The sequence below is a fragment of the Gopherus flavomarginatus genome, chromosome 10 (assembly GCF_025201925.1).
Source record: "Gopherus flavomarginatus isolate rGopFla2 chromosome 10, rGopFla2.mat.asm, whole genome shotgun sequence".
Taxonomy (NCBI): domain Eukaryota; kingdom Metazoa; phylum Chordata; order Testudines; family Testudinidae; genus Gopherus; species Gopherus flavomarginatus.
Window position 1 is genome coordinate 38,668,656 of NC_066626.1, and position 23,516 is coordinate 38,692,171.

At 39.8% G+C, this 23,516-nt stretch overlaps 1 protein-coding gene across 4 annotated transcripts in view; it reads left to right on the forward strand.

The window, feature by feature from the left end:
- The window catches only part of NFE2L2 (NFE2 like bZIP transcription factor 2), a 42,352-nt gene extending 19,313 nt beyond the window's left edge, over positions 1-23,039 (forward strand). For 2 of the 4 annotated variants that reach the window (XM_050969024.1, XM_050969020.1), the window contains 4 exons: positions 18,112-18,381; positions 18,566-18,661; positions 18,963-19,145; positions 21,365-23,039. In XM_050969024.1, coding sequence (XP_050824981.1) covers positions 18,115-18,381; positions 18,566-18,661; positions 18,963-19,145; positions 21,365-22,558 — 1,740 coding nt within the window. In that variant the 5' untranslated portion in view covers positions 18,112-18,114 and the 3' untranslated portion in view covers positions 22,559-23,039. Of the gene's footprint in view, positions 1-568; positions 594-12,206; positions 13,031-13,396; positions 13,479-18,111; positions 18,382-18,565; positions 18,662-18,962; positions 19,146-21,364 lie in introns of those variants that run through there. The other 2 variants (XM_050969021.1, XM_050969022.1) reach the window with 2 other exon arrangements.
- The last annotated feature ends 477 nt before the right edge of the window (positions 23,040-23,516 follow it).

Here is a 23,516-nt window from a genome sequence, read left to right on the forward strand (position 1 = left end):
GTGCAGAAATGTCCTCTTACATCGTTTGTTTGCGGCACACAGCCAGCATTTGATTTTTAGGTTGTACCTTAAAACAAAGCTGCTGGTCACCTTTAATATATTTATTGTATAAATATGTGGATTATAAATGTACAAGCAATCTGTTTCTGCTAAGATAACCGATACAGTTATTACATAAAACTAATAAATGTTTAACAGACATTGCATTGAGTGACCTTGGGTTTAAAGTCTCATGATTTCCTTACCTTTAACAGTTTATTTCAGCAATGAGTATTTGTAAAACATCTTGTTGTAAATGGAACAGATCTACGTCTTGGGGGTAAGAAAGATGTAATGATATAATCTTATTCATATTCGCCAACCATTTTGTTTTGGCCAGCATAGCTCTGTGGAGTCTGACTCATTCAGTACCTCTGCCCCTTTTTTTGAGGAGGCAGGGAGCAGAGCAGTCCCAGAGCTACTAGGTTTTTTAGGAAGGAGTAACAGTGTGAGAGCAGATAGCTTAGCTATAGGAGGAGCTGGGAGGCAGAGAATCTCCCGGGCACACTAGGAAGTAGTTAAGGGTAGCCGCAGGAGAGGAGCCTTGCAAAGAGGTAGGGGACAGAATCCGTTGAGGGGCAGACTTTTCTTTTTGGGGGGGGGGTGAAAGGGGGGATTGTTTGGTTTAATTTGGTGAATGGTGTAAGAAATTTTTTTAAATGCATAAATGTACTGGAACAATAGGGTAAAATCTTAGTAGGATGAACTCATTCCTTCCTCATTTCAAGGTAATAAACTGAGTACTATGCAGTACCTTTACAAAGTGAGGACATAAAGACCCATCGTTTTATAAAGTGCAGTTGTATGCAATAATGGGCCTATATTTTCCTGCACAACTGCCATGAATATGTACACTGGTGAAGTATCTGCATTTGCACTCTCACTTTTGACTTGTCAACTATGTATCATTAATATTGGTTCTTTTGTCTTATTTTATCTGGGTGGTTTTAACTGTATAATACCTCTAAGTGGGAGTGGGAACAATGAAGATGGCAAAGGTTATGGTTACGTAAGTTGCTTTTCCGAATCCTTCTTTTCATCACTCATAGCTTTCTGAAATTTTTCAATTTTAGGGCAGGAGATGTACACAATTTTATGTAATGAAAGATTAATTATTTTTTGGAACATTTAAACAACACAGTTAAATCAGTTTATGACCATGAAAAGAAAAAACAAAATAGACTCTTTCCCTGTTATAGTGAAAAACCCACTTATGATTTCCACTCCCCTGCCCCCTTTGGTGTGGTTATATCAGTGTCTGTAGGTTTGAGAATTTTGGAATGGGAAAAGAGCTGTCAGTGAGAAGTGTCATTTCAATTAAAACAACTTTGCCAGATCTAAACATGACTGACCTGGAGGAAAAAAAACTGTATGTCAAGCAAGTGTAGCAAGGATTTGATCCTTCTCCTGGTGCAGGATTGAGTCATGAGTGATTAATAATGCCAGCATGAGGCTGGTGAAGTAACACTAAAGAAGGCAGAGCTTTGTGTGACTGAATGTCTTACTTGCTGCATACAGGTGTGTGTTTTGTGAGGTAAAACTGGTACAATGGCAAATATGTGCAGGATTGGGGCTCCCTGCTGCAGGCCTGCTAAGATCTCTTGACTCGGGCATTCCAATGGTGCCTATCCAAACTGCTCCATGCTGTGGATTTTTATTTCTCTTTTCATAGAAAACTGTGATTAGAGTCCTTAACAATGCAGCCTTAATAAAGGTTGGTGGACAATCTTGAACTCTGCTCTTGTGCGTATGCATTATGAGCTGGCCCAAATACACAAATGCATACTATTTCTACTATGAATACTATTTCTCAAATACAGTATCATACATTTTTTTTCTATAACCTTGGTACTACACATGAATACTTTCAAGTAGTGCGTACTACTGTGTAATCCAGGCATTCATAAAGAAGACTCATGGATTATGAAAAGTACACAGTAAACTCTAAGTATGCTGCAGGATAAGTATAACTGAATAATAATGAAAGTTTGCCCATCTGTTACAGCTGTCTCTGTAGGTAACTGTGTCCTCTGAATTGCACCTAAGGAAAGCTGTACTGTTGAGAAGAAAATGTGCAGTATCAACAAAATTAAGTATCCTGGGGAGATGTTACATGTGGATTTAAGATTATAACAAATGTTATGATGTATTAATTGAGAAATAATGTGATCATGTCTTTTTAAAGCAGGTTTCAGCAGGGATGCTGGAACAATTTTTATCATGGGGATTCTGAGACATTGACCCAAACTGTAAACCCTGTATATAATGGAAACCACTTCAAGCTAGGGTGTGTGGCAGCACCCCTACTTCCAGCACCTATGGGTTTCAGATTGGGGTAAAAATAAATTGTGGTTTTTCCTTCAGAGGTAACTGCCCATTCAACTGATTGGCAGCAATTCTCTTCTATTAATTCTATTACTTCAGGCCCTGTTTGAAGCCTCAGGATAACAGTGCATCATGTTACATTTAACATTTTGAAGGTTGTCTTTTTAATGATCGGGGATAGGTTCCATTTAAAAAAATCTCTAAGTTTCTGGAGCACAGGCTGACAGCCACCAGGAAAAAGTGTCAGCTTGCTGAGATGTTGAGAACTGTTCTAATCCTTCCCCGGATGTAAAGAGAATATTGTAATGCATAAGTGGATAGAGTTAAAGCTGCCACAAACATAACTTTATTTTAAGCTCTTTTTTGCTCCTAGGTTGGCTGTGTGTATATATGATGGGCTCTAGTGACCATGAATCTGCAGTACTGGTCCACCCAGTTCGGAAACAAAGTAGAATTTGTTCATGTTGGAACTTGATTCAACTTTGTGGAATGGATTTCCATGCCTAAGAATGGGGGCTGATGGGATAAAATTCTGTGTGCTAGTGCAACATCTAGTAAACTGCATGGCTTATCTGACTTACATAGAGGATATTCAACTTGTTCAGAGGACAGTCATTTCCATGCTTTTCTAGTTAAAAGTCCCCTGTGGTACAAACAACAAAGGATGAGAGAGAGCCTGGTGATAGATGCTGCTTTTACTACTAGAACTTCCCACTTTCATCCCCAACAGCAAGGTGTAATTGTAGCAACCATCTTCTCTCTCTCTCTCTCTCTCTCTCTCTCTCTCTAACATGGACAACTATCACTGGAGAGGGACTAAATTGAGGCTCAAATAATATAAGTAGTAATTTTATAGTAGATGGGTGTTTATTGAGACTGAATTTTTTTCATATATTTATTTAGGATCTCTGTAAGGACAGATGTGTTCTTATGTTTGGGTCAAAACAGGCTTATCCAAAATTTGGATAATCCTGGTGAAACCACAATAGTAACAAATAGCCAGTTCTTTGCACTTCATTAGGTTCTTTTACTGGATGTAAGATGGATGAACATATAACCAGATAAACAAATCTAGAAGGACGAAAAGTGTTCTGTAAACTGCCTGGATCATGCTTCCCAGATGACTGCACCATTATCATAAAAACCCTCCTACATAAATCAATCAATAGCTTGTGGCAGTGTTCACACACAGTACATGCCTGGCTAGGTATAGAAGGATAGTTTGAAGACATCATTTACCAGGTAATGATTTTCCAAGTAATGTAGATTCAGTGTCTCAAATGGATTGACATACAAACAAATGCTTCTGTGTAGCTATGGTTGAGATGGCAGCACTTCTTTAGATGCTGGTGAATTAAAATGTGTGTTTTATGGTGTATGTCTGTTTATGTACCTAAGGATGTAAATAAAGTTGGCATGTATTGAATTTAGTATGACGTAGACTTGAGTTTAACTTGGAAAGAAAACTGCATTAATACTCGCTTCCTGAAGTACAGTAGGTCTCCCACTGAGATGGCTGCTATTCAAACACCTTTCAAAATGGAGCTGTGTACTGCATATAGTGATTAGATAGCAGTTACAAAAGTGAGCCACAACAGAACCGCTCAATCCACTTGCTGTTGCAGCAGTGCCGATTTTTGTTGCTATACCAAACATGTAAAAACTACTGAAGCCGAATCCACTCCTTAACAGATCCTTTTGCCTGACCCATCCAATTTCCTTAGGCACCCTGTGTAATCTATTGTAACTCTGTATACACTAGTTCTATTAGCTAGTTGACAGAATCATGTTGTAATACTCCCAATAAAACACACAGTATAGAAATAACAAAACTCTGTATTTGTTCAGCTGAGAGGAGGATTCTGAATTTGGCTTATATTTTAACAACTTATTGGAACATGTGTGTGTGTCTGTGTGTGTCTATTTGACCAAAGGGAGGCTGGACTCAGTGTATTGATATTGTTTGGAAATAATGTTAATTCACTAAGGCCTGGTCTAGATTTAAAACTTATACCGACATAGCTATGCTGGTATAAGCCCTTGTGCATATACACTTATACTGGCATAAAAGCACGTTTGCTGGTATAGCTTAAGGCTGAAGCCCTTGTATGCCAATATAAGATGCAGCTACGGTAGGAAGATTGTGGACAAGGCCAAATTCTTTTATGAAAGCAGAGACCAGAGATACGTTTTTTTGGACTAGTCAAGGGGATATGGATCTTTTTTGTACATAGTGGGTGGATCTCAGATTAATCTTAATTATATTGCTTATGTAGGTAAAAGACAAAGTCTGATCACCATCTCCTGCATTACACTAGAATGCTAAGGAAGTGAAAATGTGTAGGACTGTATCTAATTTGGTTATTGGTAGCTCAGCAATCAGCCTGGGACTTCAAGTGATTTAAGACTGCAGTTTCAGGAATCTGGAAGACAGTGATGACCAGCCAGGATTAGGATGCTTAACCTGGATTTATTCAAGGGGGAGAAAAAGTCAGCTTTTACTCTCAAACTAAATCAAGACTCCTAATGGCTTCCTTTGGCCTAGCAGTTAAGGGGTAGAAATGGTGAAGTTGACAACAGAGGTAATACATGACACAATTATGGCAATGAATGCTAGGACTGACCTTTGAAAAATCAGATACTTGCAATCACTGTTTATTCTACTAGTAAAGCATAGGCATGTCAGCATCCTTCGAGGCACAGAAATGAGAGGAGCTGATATTTCCCGCCCCCCTCTGGATTGATTAGGAGTTGTGGGAAGATAATTCTAGGAACTGTCACTTTTTGAAATTCCATGCTATATGGTAGGACTTGATAAAAGAGAAGTCCATTTAAAAACTACTACTAGATATAAATTCATAAACTTATGAAGACATTTAGAATGTTTGATAAGAATAATTTATATAGCAAAATGTCAAAGAATCTGCTAGAAAAATCTAGAGAAACTCAAAATTCCCTACATGTATCCATTAGCCTCACCAACTGTGTTTAATTCTTGTATGGTTCTCAGGGAGTGCAACAATTGGTATGAGAAATAAACCTTTTAAACTAGTTTGTAATGCTGAGTAAGATGTCAGCGTCCAGAAATAATATTCACAAGCCAACCTGGTGACTTAGGCTCAGTGGATCTGCCCCAACTTTAGGTGCTCTGCCTCCTAATGGAATCCACGGCCCAAATTAGGGACTTATACAATGGATGGGTATCAGAACTTAGGTGGCTGTGCACTTGCAGATTTTTAGGTTCCTAGGTGACTATCAGTGGAAATGCAGATGCCTACAGGGTAGGCAGCAGCTTGCGGGCGTGTTGGGGATCTGAACTGGACATTGGCACTTGACGTGGCAATTAAGTGCCTAAATCCCTCTGTGGATCTAACCCTTGGTGTTCTGAACAGGCTTAGCAGAGAATGCCAATCATATAACTACAGTACTTTCTTGCAGGGAGTGCTAATGAGGCAATATACTCCACTCCGGCATGCAAGCAATTTAAGGAGTAACAATGAGATGGGAATTTGTACCTATTTTGCACACAGAAGGATGGTGACTACAATGAGGTACTGTGTATAAAATATATCAGTGAGAAAGAGAAGGGAAGCGCCCTTTTTGTCCCTTTCTTTCCTTCCCTCTCTATTTTTATGTGGTGGGGATGGTATTGCTTACTGACTGTGGTCCTGTCTTGTGGTTGGCATTAGGTGTCTGCAGCTATTAGTGCAAGAATGAAACTGGGCCTGCACATCAGATTGCTTTATCATCCTAGAATGGCTATTCTTTGTGATCAGTGTTAGGCATTTTACATTCAAGTTTTTTGGGACACCTGTCCGTAGAATGACAGCCACCTTGTGGCTGGGGATGGCATAGCAGGCTCTCCTCTAGCCAATGGCTGCTCCAGCCCCGACTGCTCTACAGCGCCACCAGAAGGGGTTTTTCCATCACTGTAGTAAATCCATCTCCTCAGACAGTAGCTAGGTTGGGGGAAGAATTCCTCCATTGACTTAACTGCATGTACTACTCCTGGGGGAATTCTGTGCCACTGCACACGCGCAGGATGTATACCCCCCCACAGATTTCTTTGCTTCTCCAGAGAAAAATGACTTTCTGACGGCGAAGCAAAGGAAAGCCACAAGAGCAGTCATGTGACGCTCCCCAGCAATATGTTTTGGGTGCCCAGGGCAGCAGGCAGAGAGGTAAATCACTGCCGGGTAGGGGACAAGACTGGGGAAGACCCCATTGGTGGCTCCTACCCTGCACTGGGCTCAGCTGCTAGTCCTGGCTGGGCGAGGGAGGACAGGGCTTCCTCTTCCCCTGCATGGCATCCAGGGCCACATCAGACTTACTCCCAGATTTCTCTCCCAACTGCAGGAAGCTGCAGAGTCTCTTCCCTCCCCCCCACCCACCACCACTTCCTGCACCCATCGCTCTTCAGCTGCAAGGGAAGGGATCCCTGTACAGAAAGCTGCTCCCCCATCTGCCTAACCCCCATGTGTCCAGACACCCTCATACCCAGACACTCCCATTGAGCCTCACCCCCTGCATTCGGGAACCCCCCCTCCCCGATAAGCCTCACTCTTCTTTCAACTTGACCCTGACTAGCCACCCACACATGGATTCCCACCCCACCAACCACAACAAGCTGCACCTGGATCCCTGCCCCACTTGCACAGCATCTGGACCCCACACCCAGACCCCTCCCCTTCCAAGCTCTATTCCCCCCCACACACACACACCTAGACCCCCTGCTTAGCTCCAATCACCTTCACCCTCTGTGGAGTCCCATTACTGTTGTACCCAGAACCGCCCCAACAAGCCCCTATTCACCCAGATCCCCCACTGAGCTGCCTGCACCCAGATTGCCCCACACAGAACCCTCTCAACCGACACCTGGATCCTCACACTAAGCCCCTCCACACATGGATACTGCCTTCCTGTGCCTGCTTGTCCACACCTGGCATTGAGGGGCAGGCCTAATCCTTGCGCTGTGTCAGGGTTGTGTGCAGCCTCACCTAACTACATTGCACAAGGAATGAAATTTTTCACAACCCTGAGTGATGTAGCTAGGTCAACTAAGTTTTAAGACCTTGGCTCTTCAGCCAGATCACTTTAAAGTCTCTACCCCCGCTGAAGCAACGAAGTCCCACCAACAAAGCCCCATGACCTTACATGCCTTATGTCTACACTATGAAATTAGGTCACTTTTATAGACGTCAGTTTTTAGAAATCAGTTTTATACCGTCGATTGCATATGTCCACATGAAGTGCTTTAAGTCGGCGGAAAGCATCCTCACTACCATGCCTGGTATCGACTTACAGAGCGGTGCACTGTGGGTAGCTATCCCACAGTTCCTGCAGTCTCCACCGCCCATTGGAATTCTGGGTTAAGCTCCCAATGCCTGATAGGACAAAAAACATTGTCGTGGATGGTTGGGGTACATTTTAGTCAGTCGCCTCTCCCTCCTTGAAAGCAACGGCAGACAATCGTTTTGCACCAGACACCAGGGCAATTAGAAAAGCACAGCAAGGCGCGCTGTGCATCAGAGAGGCTCTGAAAACCAGTTTCATGACTGGCCAGGCTTCGGTGTGACAATTGTGTGCGTTTCTCCTTGATGCAAACCTACCCCCTTTGTTGATTTTTAATTCTCTGTAAGCCAACCACCCTCCCCCTTTCGAAATAAAGTAACTTATTTTGAAACCATACATTCTTTATTAATTAAAAAAAAAAAAGATAACGGACAAGGTAGCCCAGGTGGGGTGGGGGAGGAGGGAAGGACAAGGGCACATTGCTTATTGTGGCCACACTAAAAATCAAATTGTTTGAATGACAGCCTTCTGTTGCTTTGACCATCCTCTGCAGTAGAGTGGCTGGGTGCCTGAAGGGTCCCCCCCCCCCCCGCCTGCCGCATTCTTGGGCGTCTGGGTGAAGAGGCTATGGAACATGGGGATGAGGGTAGGTGGTTTATACAGTGGAGGCAGCGGGGGTCTGTGCTCTTGTTGGCTTTCCTGCAACTCCAACAGATGCTTCATCACCATGTCTGTTTGTTCCCCCAACAGATGCTTCATTATGTCCTTTCCTGGCCTTTGCCATGGAATGCCTCCATGCATTAAGCTGTGCCCTATCAATGCAGGAGGACTGCATGAGCTCGGAAAACATGTCGTTGCGAGTGCGCTTTTTTTTGCTTTCTAATCTGCGATAACCTCAGGGACAGAAATGATAGGGGAAGTGTAGAAACGTTCTACAATTCTGGGGGGACTGCATGGTCACCTGTGCTGCTGAGTTTGCCACACTGATCAAACAGGAAATAAAATTCAAAAGTTTCCAGAGCTTTTCCTGTGTACCTGGCTAGTGCATTGGAATTCAAAGTGCTGTCCAAAGCGGTCACAATGGAGCACTCTGGGATAGCTCCTGGAGGCCAGTACAGTCAATTTGCATCCTCACTACCCCAAATTCAACCCAGCAAAGTCGATTTTAGTGCTAATCTCCTCACTGGGGAGGAGTACAGAAGTCAATTTTAAGAGCCTTTTAAGTCGACAGAACGGGGTTGGTTGTGTGGATGCATTCATTTTTAAATAGACCTAACGTGGCTAAATTCGATCTAACCTTGTAGTATAGACCAGGCCTTAGGCTCCCAACTGTGGACCGTATGGGACTTAAACTAATTTCAGGACTTTCACAAGAATTTATCCCCTTATATCAGGAGTTTTCATGCCACCTTCCCTGGTGGCAGCTAGGGAGACCCAGGCTCTCCCTCTTTTTTCTGGGTTCCAACCCAAGAACCTTGTAGTGAGCAGGCAAGGTCTGTCTATTTAGACCCACCTCTTGCTATCTCCCAGGGCTTTTTTCCACCTCAGCCTGTCAGCAGGCCTTTCTCCACAGCTTCCTCAAGCCACTGTGTACCAGGATCCACAGCCTCTCTAGGTTCACCTTTATTTCAGATCAGGAGGTTGGAGGGATCCCTCAGGAGTCCTCTTAAAAAATCCCAGGTGAAGATACAAAGTTACACCAAATTCTGCGTTCCTGTGCTTGACCTTCCATTCCTCTCTTGAATACCTCCTGAACTCTCTCAGGAAGTCCAGATCTTTTAATCAGGGCTCATCACTGGGGCCTGCTCAATGTCTTTCCTGACGTTTTGCAAGAGCTGCTTCTGAAGAGAGGATCCCACCGTCTATTGTCCCCCAGGCTTCCTGAAGCCCCTCCTTTATAGTAACTGTCCAGCTCCTCCCCAGCTGCGTCTCATCCTAAATTGATTTTAGCTCATCATCTAGAAGTACTAAGTGAATTCTCCAGCTCTCCTTAACCCTGTCCATCACATTGCCCTGTCTCCTTTTGGGGTGTGTGTGAAATGTTGCTTGTTTCTAGTGCTTTTGTTCTCTTGTAAATATGGAAACTTACGAGGATCCTTCCATATTGTCGGGCATGACAGAGACTTATAGTCTAATGTACGTTGCTGGGGAAGAGTATCAAATTGTGAGGAGCAAGTAAGTACAGTTCTCACACTCACACCTTGAATGAGCTGAAACTGTTCCAGGAAGATTAATTTCAGACAAAATATATTAATCATTCACTTTTTAAAATTGATATTCCTGGAGTAGTGGCGTTGATGGGGAGGATTTTAGTGGAGTATTTCATCCAAAGGATAAAATCAACTAATCAATATGTCTTTCTCCTCTGATGCGTATTTAGAATAGCCCAAGATAACATTTCTAGCAACTTTTATTTAACACTGGGCAATGCAGACAAGATAACTTTTTGTGTTTATAATAGAGTATACTGGTAACTGTGTGTATTTATATTAGAGCGTACTGGTGTATAACAAGAGCTACATTGTGTTGAATATAGTGATTATACTTGGACAAACAGCATGAGTCTACATTCACAGGTGCATGATGGTATCTGGGAGGTTCTAGATTCAGTTAATCAGATTATAACTGTTTTAGCTGGCATAAGCTAAAATACATGTCTAGATAACTGTGGCAAATTGACAAACTGTGAAATAAAACATTTTTCTCTCCCAATGTCAAACTTAAGTTTGTTTCTAAACAAACACTGAAATGTGAAGGGATGAGCCTATCTCAGTTCTCTGAACAGGGGATGAAGTATGTATTGGACCTATGGCCAGGACGTGCAGCAGGAATAGCCACCTGGATAGAGAATGGAATTTACCTAACAGATGAAGAGGAATATCCTTTCTGTAAAGCCAGGGGTTGTTCAGGCACATTGGGGGACCCCTCTTATGTAATATTTAAAAAAAAATGCTTAAAATTAGTTTGAGAGGATGTAGTGGCAGTGACAGGCACAATGGAGTCCAGAAGAAATAAAAAGGTGATCCAGAAGCCTATGCAGCAGTGGTCAAAGGGTGTTGATTCATCCTCATTCAAAACATATTAAGTAATTGGGTCATTAAGACAAGTATGAAAGATAGAGAGGAGAGGCCTCTGATCTCCCAACCCACACCAATATCCCCACTTACCCAGTGTTATGTCTTGGCTTGCAATGTGGGCCAGCAGCCAGGTCCATAATGGCTGAGCTAGGGTGGGGTTTGGCCTTCCTACTGTTCATGAGGCACAGCTTGCTCTACTTGTTCTTCATGTGGTCTGGAATCAAATTACCTGAACTGCCAGGTCCCCAAATCCATGCCTGTTTCATTGACACTGCCACCTCTTCATTTTTCCAAAATAAATTACTTCTGCTCTCCCAGTCAGTTCTTGTGCCCAATTAAACCTTTGTGTCATTTTTACACCACCACAAACAATCCTCTTCTCCCCCACCTCCACTACTGCCAACCCCAAATGTTTAAAAATCATGAGTCAGACTCCCAAAAATTATGAGATGGTCTTAAAAATCAAGACTTTTTAAAAAATGAACTTAAAACAAGAAAATGTTATCTGCTTTCTGGGCCTTTGGGGTTCTCTGAGGTCATATTTTCAAGCTTTTCTCTGCAACCATGAGGGCTAGAAATGTATTTTTAACAAAAGATGAGAATTGCTCCTAATCATAAGATTCCAGGGTCTGAGTATTTAAAAATAAAATCAAACAACCAAATATTGTCAAGTCTCGTGATTTTAATCACAAGATTCAATGTGGTTCCCACACTGCCCAAACAAATCAATCCTGCTCTGCAAAAAGTGGTGGGGTGGGGCTCAGCCATTGCTATTGTTGCCACTCTGTTCCCCTTTTCCGAATGAGCAAAAAGCTTCCAGCTCCTTCTCTTGGGCTACGTCTAGACTACCCGCCGTATCGGCGGGTGAAAATCGATTGCTCGGGGATCGATATATCACGTCTCATCTAGACGCAATATATCGATCCCTGAGCGCCCTTATATCGATACCGGAACTCCACCAACCCCAACGGAGTTGCGGAATCGACAGGGGGAGCCGCGGACATCGATCCCGCGCGGTGAGGGCGGGTGAGTAATCCGATCTTAGATATTCGACTTCAGCTACGTTATTCACGTAGCTGAAGTTGCGTATCTAAGATCAATTTCCCCCCGTAGTGTAGACCAGCCCTGGCACTTGGCCCTGTGCTCTTCCTCCCGCCTAGTATGTGGAGTAGTAGCTCAGAAGCTGCTCTGTTCCTCACTTCCCTTCCTCTCTTGTGATCACAGCTGCAGCTCTAGATGCTCCCTATCCACTCCTCTCACTTCCTGAAAAAACACTAGCAATGCCTGAGCTGCTTTGCCCACTCCTCTCCTGTTGAAGGGAGCAGCAGTTCTCTCTCCTTATTTGAATGTTGTCCAAAGCTGGGGCTTCCTTCCTTCTTCTGAGTTCATAGTCTCTGTAAACCATCCCTGCATCTGTTGCTCCAACCTTTACGTGTGTGTGTGTGTGTGTGTGTGTGTGTGTGTGTGTGTGTGTGAAATTGTATCTTGACATTTTTTTCCACACGTGACACTCCATCATTCTTTGCTATATCGTTTCTATTAATATTCCATTTGGGATCTCTGTTGCTAAAGCTGTCCCAATCTGTGTAGGGTTCTTTGTGACAAAAGATGGGACTCTGCTTAAAAAAACAGCATTAATGTGCCCTGTCAGAAGTGATTAGATAATAATGGTTTGTGAAAATTCCATTTGGGATGGTTGATTGTTTTCCAGGGTGACACTTATCAGATGTTTCAGTTTTATCATCTCTACTTGTAAATATCCTGTGCTCCAAAAATTGAATTAAAAACCCCAAATCCAACACGAGCAGTTTTTAAAATTACTGTTTTAACCACAAAAATCATCCAATCCATGAAAATAACAAATACAACATGGATGGATGGATAGATCTAGAATTCCTCTCCTTTGTTTACCCTACTGCAAATATGTTTGCTTAAGAGCAATAAGAGTTTATAGTCAAACTTTGCAATCCAGAGTTTCACATAAAATGTACAACAGACGACCCAGATGGCAAATGTTGATATGTAAATCTAAAACATGAAAATTTCCACTAGGGGCCAGATGGTGGCTTAATGTGAACTGTTTAACATTTTATGCTTATCTTATTAAAACTGCTTTTATTAGTCCAAAGCTGCATAAGTTAGCAGTGTGGTTTGGAAAAGACTCTGGAACAGCATATCACTAAAGGAACAAAAAAGCAAACACTGAGCAGAAGACAACATTTACTGCAGGGACCATGGAAGAGAAAAGCAGATCCATGTCTGATTGGAAAGGTGGTTCTTCCTCCATTTATAGATAGGTAAAGGAAAAGCCCCCAAAATCATTGTTAATCTAATTTTCAAAGGTATTGTGCACACACAGCTCCATTTGAAGCATGAAATAGTTGGACTATGATACTGAGGGATGTGACATACACATTAAACAACATAATGCTTTGTATTTTCCATTAAAACATATTTTTTGAGGTATGGAAATTTTATATTTTTTTAAGACCTAATCCTGCACCCTTAAAATAAGTTTTGCCCTTTACTTCAATGAAACCAGGATTGAACTATTAGCCTAAACTAGGGGGAAATATCCCTGATGGAAAAACTAGTTCAGATAACAGATTATTTTCCTAATACTGAGATGGCCCAGCTTCTTCCTTCGGCGTTCCTCTTTTTAGCTTTTGCCCGAACAATTATTTCCTCTGACATGATGCAAGAGCTTACTGAACTGAGGAGAGAGAACAAACGGCCACTTGTGAAGTAAGTCACATGGTGCACCACTAGAGCCCTTACAGTAAATGCGTTCTGTATTAAGGATGTGGTAAGCAGGGCTCTGAAAAGCAGCAGTGACGTGTGTGTACATGTTCCATTTATAAATCTGATCTGGAATTCTTAATGCATTTAATTTAGTTTGGACATTAGTGTGCACCTGCTGTTCCCATCAGCACTTCCACTTGAACCTCTCTGGCTTTAACATGTCACACATACAAGTTTGTTAGTTAGAAAATAACTCTTAAGGGTCAGATACTTACATTAAAATAGCTTTAATCAAACCACTTTAGAGTAGATTGTTCGGCGTTTCCTATATATTGACCTGATGCTTTGGAATAATGCCTAAACTTCTGTATGTTTTGTTGATAATGGCAATAATACTCAAGTTACTGGTTTAAAATGTTAAAATACATATAGCATATTTAAAAGGTAGTCTTCATTTAAATATCTTGCTAGTGGAAATTTGACATCTAAAATATCTTGAGTAGAACATCACCCTCCCCCATGAACAGAATTTGCTTGAATTTTTACTGGTGTTAAAAAGGATAACTATTTATTTAAGTTTCATAGCACCTTTCATTCCAGTGAACTCCAAAGCCCTTCTCTTTTACAGACTACATAGAATTAATTTTGTCTATTGAAACACCTCATGCACTTTTTAGGATAGGTGCAGCTTGTATAAGTAAAGTATCTCTGGAAAAAAAGCAGTCACAGGGTGTCATAGTATCTTTCCTCAATCTGAACCTTAAGAGTCCAAAAGTTGGGGTACCAGCATGAATTCCTCTAAGCTTAATTACCTGCTTAGATCTGATAAGCTGCCACCAATCAGGAATTCCAGTGCCTGATACACTCTGGTCCCCCCAAAACCTTCCCTGGGGACCCCCAAGACCCAGACCCCCTGGATCTTAACACAAGGAAAGTAAACTCTTTCCCTCACCCGTGCCTCTCCTAGGATTTCCCTCCATGGGTTACCCTGGAAGATAAATTCAAGCTCCATGAATCTAAAACAAAGGGATTCCACCCTTCTCTCCTCCCGTCCCCTTCCCTATTAAGTATGGACTCAATTCCCTTGAACCTCAACAAGGGGAAAAATCAGACAGGTCTTAAAAACAAAACTTTTAATAAAAAGAGTAAAAGTAATCTCTGCAATTTAAATAGTAAAAGTTACAGGATCTGTCAGCTTATAGAAACTGGAGAAAAGCCTCCTCCAGCAGAAATACAATTTAAAATACTTTCAGCCAAATACACATTAAAACTCTACCAGCCAGATACATATTTGCAAATAAAGAAAACCAATTAAAAAGACTATAACCGCCTGTTCCTTAATACTCACTATTCTGAATATATAAGAGACTGTAGCAGAGAGATTGGCAAGAAACCTGGTTGCACGTCTGTTCCCTTCCAGGACCCAGAGAGAACAAAGCAAAACCCAAAAAACACAAACAAAGGCTTCCCTCCACCAAGATTTGAAAGTATCTTGTCTCCTGATTGGTCCCCTGGTCAGGTGTTTGGTTCCCTGTTTGTTAACTCTTTACAGGTAAAAGAGACATTAACCCTTAACTATCTGTTTATGACACAGGGGAACACAGCAACTGTGTAACAAAATATAGCAATACTGCACAACAGTTTGATAGAAATCAGATGTCCAGAGTGTAACTGACACTTTTGGAATTCAGTCAGGACACTGGGACTAATCACCCTCTTATGAAAAGTGGGAGATGTTTAGTGACCTCAGATGGTCAGCACTCTGACTTGCTTGTCCAAAAGATAGCAGCACTGAATCTCCATTATTATGATAATGCACTCCTTCTAAATGATTCAGAGGAAGATCGCTTACTGAGATGCCTAAACTGCTTCTTTGAGCAGCTGGAGTTTATTTGGAGGTCTCCCACCCAAGTACTGAGCCAGATCAGCACTGTTTATTTCGATATTAGAAGCCCACAGCCTGAAATGGTATTGCTGATGGCTTTAGGACAGTGGTTTTCAACTTGTGATCCGTGGACCCCTGGGGGTCTGCAGACTATGTCTAATGGGTCCATGAAAGGTGACTATGAAAATAAATTTTCAGATCCCAGAAAAGGCATTCTGTTTTTCTGATCAATCAAAACTATGAATACTCCCACCTACAGGTCCGAACCCAAAATTGGTGATGTTAGCATATAAGCCCACAGTTTAGCGCCCTTTCTCATGCTGTGTCAAATGTCATGCCAAGCACGTGCAACATTTATAGTTAAATTCTGTTCAGTCAGTTTTCAATCTAAGACGTCTATAGTAGGGGACCGTGGAATTTCCAAAGGGTCCTCACCTCTATTTGAAATGTTTAAGGGGTCTGCAAATGGAGACAGGTTGAAAACCACTACTTTAGGAGATACATTTTCATATTAAAGCTATGGATTTCTCCTCTAAAGAGAACAAGGTGTACCTCTCACCTTCTCTTTTTCTGATCAGTTTTTTGTTGAAATTTAAACTAAAACTGATTAACAGTTCTGTAATTCCAGTGGCCTAGTCTGTTGGAGACCAGGGAGAAATAGAACTCTGATTTATCTCATTCCCACATATCATATGAGAAATGTTTTGAGTCACAATCTCTCATAGTGCCTTGTAAATCAATAATTCAGAAACGTGCCCTACAATCCAGATCCTGCAGGTTTATCCAAAACATATTTCAAATACTCTGACACTCAAAAGGAGTTTCAAATCTGCTACAAGAAAAGAGGATGAGCAGCTGGTAAACAACTGGCCTTTAATGAAGCCATACCATATTACAATATCTTCAGTTACTGCACAATTTAATTAGTTCAGTTTACCCTGCCAATCTGGAGAGACCAAACCACTGTCTTGGACAGCCACTATAATAATTTCAGCTGCTTCATTGCTGGCCATAAAGCAGAATTTAGTCTCTTACAGTTAGGTATATCAAATATGTATGTAATGTATGTAAATATGTAGTAATGCATATTTTGTATTACATGCAGGTATTATAAATATACCAATTAATTAAAAACAATCAGTTCCTTAATAATCGGTAGCAATCCTAATTCCGTCTAACCCTAAGTATTGCTACTAAAGGTACAGAGAAGATTTCAGTGAAGAAAGCAAAGATTATTGAATTTATCTTTGTTTCAAAATGGACACTCATAAAAATGTTGGCCTTAAACTTGTGCCCTAGCTGAAACTAGTTTATAAAGATAAGAGAAAATTATTGGTTTGCTATTTTGGCAAGGTAAATTATCCCAAGTCTGGGATTGCTATCTGAACTGGTACAATTTTTATTTAATTAAATGAATGCTGGTGTAATATTACTGTTGTACTAACTTGACGCAAATGCTCAGGACTAAGCAGTGAGTTTGCATGTGTCTACTATTGAAGTGTAGTTGTTAATTTTTTTTTCCTGAAACACACAGTTGCCTTATCTTTTCCATTCATAAATTAGTCTTTTTTTTATTATATCACAGATATTAGCACTATATGTCCATAAACTGTGTTCCATCATCTCAGTTAATTTCTTGGTTGATGATCTCTTGGGATGTTTGATTTTGTTCTCACTAAAATATACGCAAAATTTCAACCTCTAAAAATTCTGAATATTTGAACACTAGAAAATGCATATTGATATAATTTTCATTAACTAAAAGGGAAAGTTATAACACCAAACAAAATTCATTGATCAAGTGGCATTTTCTAAATGGCTGAACTTAATTTAGTTTTATCCTGAGACGACACAGAGTTGCACTTTCCAAATTAAATATGTATGGGGGATATCTGACTTCAAAGGTAGTTGCCTCTTTATAAGCTCTCTTTCTATTAAGTGATAAGCCAGAACCACAATTGTCAGATTTGGCACCTATTAATTTATAGAAACTGTGCTAATCCAGCACTGGAACACTTTTGGTATGGTTGACCTGGAGTAACCGTTAAACTACAAATCTGTAATAATTATTGTTGTTAATTGTGTGTTTAATGCAAATTCCTCTAGGTACAATGGTAGTAGGATTGGTGACTTTGAAATTCTGTAGCCTCTAATGAATATTCATTTTTAATAGCATGAAGTAACAGAACTCTTTTTTTTAACTTACATTTTATAATATATAGATAGTGGTTAATTGTTCTTACTCGACATCTTACAATATATGTTTAATCAACTTTGAAATTTTATGCAATAAATACAGAAAGAAATCATCCAGCTGATATTAAGTCACGTGTCTCTTAATTCTTCCCCTATCTATGCCCTTTTGGCTGGCTGATAAATGACCACATCTCGCAAACTGTATTCATTACAATAACCGACTGTAATGTGTTGATTATTGATGCGCTTTGAGGAAACAGAGTGTGTGAGTGTGTGTGTGTGTGCGTGCGCACGCGCGCACACGTGCTTGCCACAATGAGAAATCAGCCTATTCACATTTTGTATATAAAACTGGGAGCTGTTTTAGAAAAAACATGTATGGTTGGAACTAGAAGTAAACGTACATTTTGCTTAGGTGATTTGGTAGGCCTGAAAACCTCAGATAGTTACACAAGTTTAATTGTTTAGTACAGAATTACTATGCTTTATCATTTTAAACCAATTTTGCTGTAGAGGAGGTTGTCTTTTAAAAATTATCTTCTTTCCTATCCACAGGACATGAACTTGGTTGACATTCTTTGGAGGCAAGATATAGACCTTGGGGCAAGACGTGAAGTTTTTGATTTTAGTCAAAGACAGAAGGAGTATGAACTCGAAAAGCAGAAGAAACTTGAAAAGGAGAGACAAGAACAGCTCCAAAAAGAGCAAGAGAAAGCTTTACTGGCTCAGCTGCAGCTGGATGAAGAAACAGGTGAATTTATTCCCATTCAGCCTGCCCAGCACATTGAGTCAGACAACACAGGCATGCCAACCAATTTTTCAAAGGTAAAAAACAGTAATGTTTCGCTTATGCTGATCTATATCGTGTATATATGTCTTCATTTCTCTTTCTTGTGAATAAGATACTAAAACTGCTGGTTACCTAAACTTAGTTTGTATTTGTAAGGGAGGAATCTTCACAGTCATCCAGAAATAAACTGATATTTTTTCTCATATCTTTCCTACGTAGACTACACATATTTCAAAACCAGAAGCAGATGCCTTGTCCTTTGATGACTGCATGCAGCTTTTGGCAGAAACATTCTCATTTGTAGATGATAATGAGGTAAAATAGCAACCTAAAGCTTAGTATAGTTGTGGGGGGGGGGGGTTGGAGGAGGTAGGGGGAGCGAATAACATATCTGTTCTTGCACAACTTATTTGCAGTTTTTTTAATTTCTATTATGAAGAGTCTTAATGGGATATTTTCACATTATTGTACTATATGTTAGGCAAAATACAGTGATTTAGATCTATCTAATGCTCTTTCAAGGGGACATGGTGCTCTCTGTATTATATAACAGATCCACACAAGAATGGCTTTTGCTTGATGCCTTACTGAGTAATGTATATTTATAAAATTCCAGGTTTCTTCGGCTGCATTTCAGGTGCTAGTACCTGCTCATATAGATAGTGACCCAATCTTCATTACTTCTAATCAGACTCAGCCACCTGAATCATCAGTCCTTCAATCTCCTGTCACTGATGTAGATAATATGGAAAACATAGAGCAAGTTTGGGAAGAATTACTGTCCATTCCAGAACTACAGGTAAGGGTTAATGTAAGCAGCAGCTGAAAGAATGGCAGAGTATTCTGGGAGAACATCTCCAAAGAATTCAGAACAATAACAGTGCAGTCATTCTTAAGGAATGGTAACAAGCCCATCAGGCTAGTAGCTGCAGGGTTTTTGTAAATCAGTGTACACTGAGCATCTAAAATATAATTAATCAAAAGCAGTGTAAGAGGGAAGACTTCAAGAGAGGAGGATTGTTTACCTAATACTGTGTGAAAATATATTCTGTCTTCCTGGCCACAATGTTTCTATTTTTATTGATTCTAGAGCTGGCTCTTGGTTAAATACAGAAACCTGTTACTGCACTGTCATGTTTGAAATTGTACCTGCAGAAATGTGAGGAACCTCTAAATTATGGTTCCTACAGCGACCATTAGTCTATCCCCAAATACTACTCTAAAAGTATGTGTTATAATGTTTAACTTTCTATTATTTACATTAATATTACAATATATATAAAACAAAACAATATTGCATATGCGGTGGGGGTCATAACTTGGCATTTCTTGATTTGTCCTTACAATTAATATTAGAAACTTTGAAGTTGCATTTATTTAGATTTTGCATTTATCTTCCATCATGGGAGAAAAAAGCTTTTAAAATAATAATATTGGTATATTAGCGACTAGTTATGGCTGCTTGTTCTATTAAAACATTATTTGTATTTCAGTTATAATCAAACTCTGTTAGGTGCTGTACATGCAGTGAATATATCAGGCTAAAAATCACTTTGCTCTTTTACTAATCTTAGCATTTCAGAGACTATCTAGCTTATTTATTTAATCACCTCTGCAGTGTTTTTACTGGAATTTCACCCAAATTGGACTGTAAAATTAGACTGGTTTATTTTTAATTATTTATTTTAATGTTTTTCACAAGCACAAAGCTGCTGGTTTTTGGATTGCACACCACCGTCAACGTGAAAGCAAGTCAATTTAACAAAAATTAGTTAGAAAGCAGTATCAGGTACTACATCTGTTCTGACCCTATCTTCCTTTTGCTAATTTTTGTGGTTTTTCACAATAAATTTTCCTGTGGGTTCCCCCCCCCTTTTTTTTTCTTCCCTGTTGTTGTGTGAAAGACCCACACAACCAAAACGGGGAATTGAGTGACTATACAGGGGCAACAATGAAACTGACAATACAAAATAACCTTAAAAAAAGAAAAAACCCTTAAATGTCACTATTATAATTCTGAGTAGAAGTTGAACAAATTTTCAGGGAGAAGACAGATTTAAGTTTAAGGATTAGTTTAAGGAGAAAAGGAAAAACCAAAAGATCTCACATCTGGTAAATAATAGTTTAGGTATGACTTTATTTGTGATTGAACAATCAGTGTGTGGCCCTCTTTAAGAGGACCAGAACTATTTTTGTAATTGCCTAATTCTAAAAGGACAGAAGGCATACTTTGATACCAGCTTCCTTCCATAAATGTTAAGACTGCTACCCTGTTGGAAAGAAAGAATGTTGTTTTTGTAGCCAATCGGGCCCATCAAAATAATAGTCCTCAACGCTCACTTTTGGTTAACATTAGTGTATGTGGGTTAAATTAATGTTTGTAAAGCCCCATGTTAGTACTGTTTTTTATTACATAGTAAATTAAATTTCTCTGCACCAAACAGCTGCTTCATTGAGTACCACCTAAAAGATGAAAGATCTCTTAAAAATCTATTCCATTGTTTGAAATTTAAGGGATAGTTGTTTGCTAATATCATTCAATAAATCGTATGCAGTGGCTTTAAGTTGGCTATATTAATACTAAATCTATTTGTATTATGGTGCTGCTTAAGGTGTATTCAGATTTGGCAGCATCAGGATCCATATTGACAATTTACTAGAGCAGGAGGGATGCATCTAGCTTCCATATAATGGGAGCATATTTCAGCAAGTCATTTCTTTGGTTTATTAGTATGATTTTGGGACACTACAGGTGCCAGAATGCTATGTTATCTACCTGGTGACTCTGCTGAGAACAAGAAGATTCATACTCTGCTAGGACTTGCAGTCCCCAGAGCAATGGGCAGTGCTATGACCACCCGAGTTATAAAACAATGCTTTAATGGCCATTTTATGTGTATATTGATCTCAGAAGGGCAATCTTAAATTTGTGGAATCCAGCAGCTATAGATATAGATGATAAAATATTTTGTGAATTTATTATTGATAAACTTATATTTGTAACATTTCTTCATATAGTGTCTTAACATTGAAAATGATAACCTGGCTGAAGTAACCACTATTGCAGACCCAGAAACCAAGCCATCAGAGATTCACAGTAACTTCTACAACTCGTTACCCATTACTGTTAATTGCAATTCAGATTTCCTCAACACTTTTGAGGATTCCTTTTCTAACATCCTACCACCAGAAGACCTCAGCCAGCTGAGAGTGGCCTCTTTAGATACCACTTCATGTTTAAGCTCCAACTTTTCTGAAGATTTCTACTCCACCTTTGTTGATCCAAAGGTGAATGGTGACACAGCAGCACCAAACATTGTCAACAAGTCATTTGCTGAAGTTCCATATGAACCTATTGATATTTCTGATTTCTCACTGTGTAAAGCTTTTAATGGTGACTATCAGGGAAATGCACCAGAATGTAATGATTCTGACTCTGGTATCTCATTGAATGCATATTCCAGTACTGCATCCCCTGAACATTCTGTTGAATCATCTGTTTTTGGAGATGCAGCTTTTGGATACAGTGATTCTGAAATGGAAGAAATGGAGAGTGCTCCTGGAAGTCTGCAACAGAGCAATGCTCAAACGTATTCATTGCAGTTCCATGATCCAGTCCCTCCTTCCCTAGGGCCAAGCACTCAAAAGTCTGATCTGCAATGTGTAAACACACCAAAGAGAGAACAACCTGCCAGTCCAGGCCACACCAAAGCTCCATTTACAAGAGATAAACCTTCACGCTACCTTGAAGCTCATTTCACAAGAGATGAGCAAAGAGCAAAAGCTCTGCATATCCCTTTCTCTGTAGAAAAAATCATCAACCTTCCTGTGGATGACTTCAATGAAATGATGTCTAAGGAGCAGTTCAATGAGGCCCAGCTTGCACTTATTCGTGATATACGCAGGAGAGGCAAGAATAAAGTGGCTGCTCAAAACTGCCGTAAAAGAAAACTGGAAAACATCGTGGAACTGGAGCAAGACTTGGGTCATTTAAAGGATGAAAAAGAGAAATTGCTCAAAGAAAAAGGAGAGAATGACAAAAGCATCCGTCTAATGAAAAAGCAGCTTACCAACTTGTATCTTGAGGTCTTCAGCATGCTACATGATGAAAATGGAAAGCCTTACTCTCCCAGTGAATACTCACTGCAGCAAACAAAAGATGGCAGCATCTTCCTTGTTCCTAAAAGCAAGAAGCCAGAGACTAAATTTTGACAGGCAAGGAAGCTAACTGGCTTTGACAGAGCTGGTATTTTTATTCTAATAGCTTTTACTGTGATGTGAAATGCAGAATTGTCATATTTTAAAGTGATTTATGCAAATATATATCTAAAGTTAATAACTAGTATATTAAATACACAAGTTAAACTATTAGTGCAATGCATATGTATGCAAAATGTGTAATCTCATTTTTCTAACAGTCAAGATTTCCTTCTTTATAGCTCCACTTTGGCTAGTTTCTGTATGAGTGTAAATATTTAAAGACATCTTATTTATATACTGTTTTATCTCATCTGTTATATTTTCATATAAATCTATGAATATATATATGATTTTAGCTGGCTAAATACAGTTGGTCTTGCAACAAATTGTATTCAGACAAATTTTTATAAATATAAATTGAATAATGTTCACCACTTTTCTTATATATTTTTATTTGCTTTACATTTAAAATAAACTTTAATTTAGTATACAAGTTGATGATAAAGTATATTATTTTGATTTGTCTTAATAGCTTGTGAATTTTTTTTAACTGCACATCATTCATGTTTACTTCCTAAATAGGTTATTTACTAACTTACAAACATTCACTTTTTTTTTTTTTTTTTTTTTTTTACAAAGGTGAACCATCATATAAACAAGCTATATAATTATTAACTTGAAATGCAGTATACAACATTGTCAGCATTACTAAGGCCAGGTCTATATACAGACCTATATTCGTATAACTACATTACTCAGGGATGTGAAAAATCCACACCCCCTGAGCAACATAATTCTATCGACCTAGCCCCCCATTTCCACCGTGCAGAGAGCACTATGTTGGCAGAAGAGCTGCTCCTGTTGACATACCTACTGTCTCTTGGGGAGGTGGATTAACTACACTGACAAGAGAAGCCCTCCCATTTGTGTCGAAGCAGCTTCACTTTAGCACTACAGCGGTGCAGCCTGC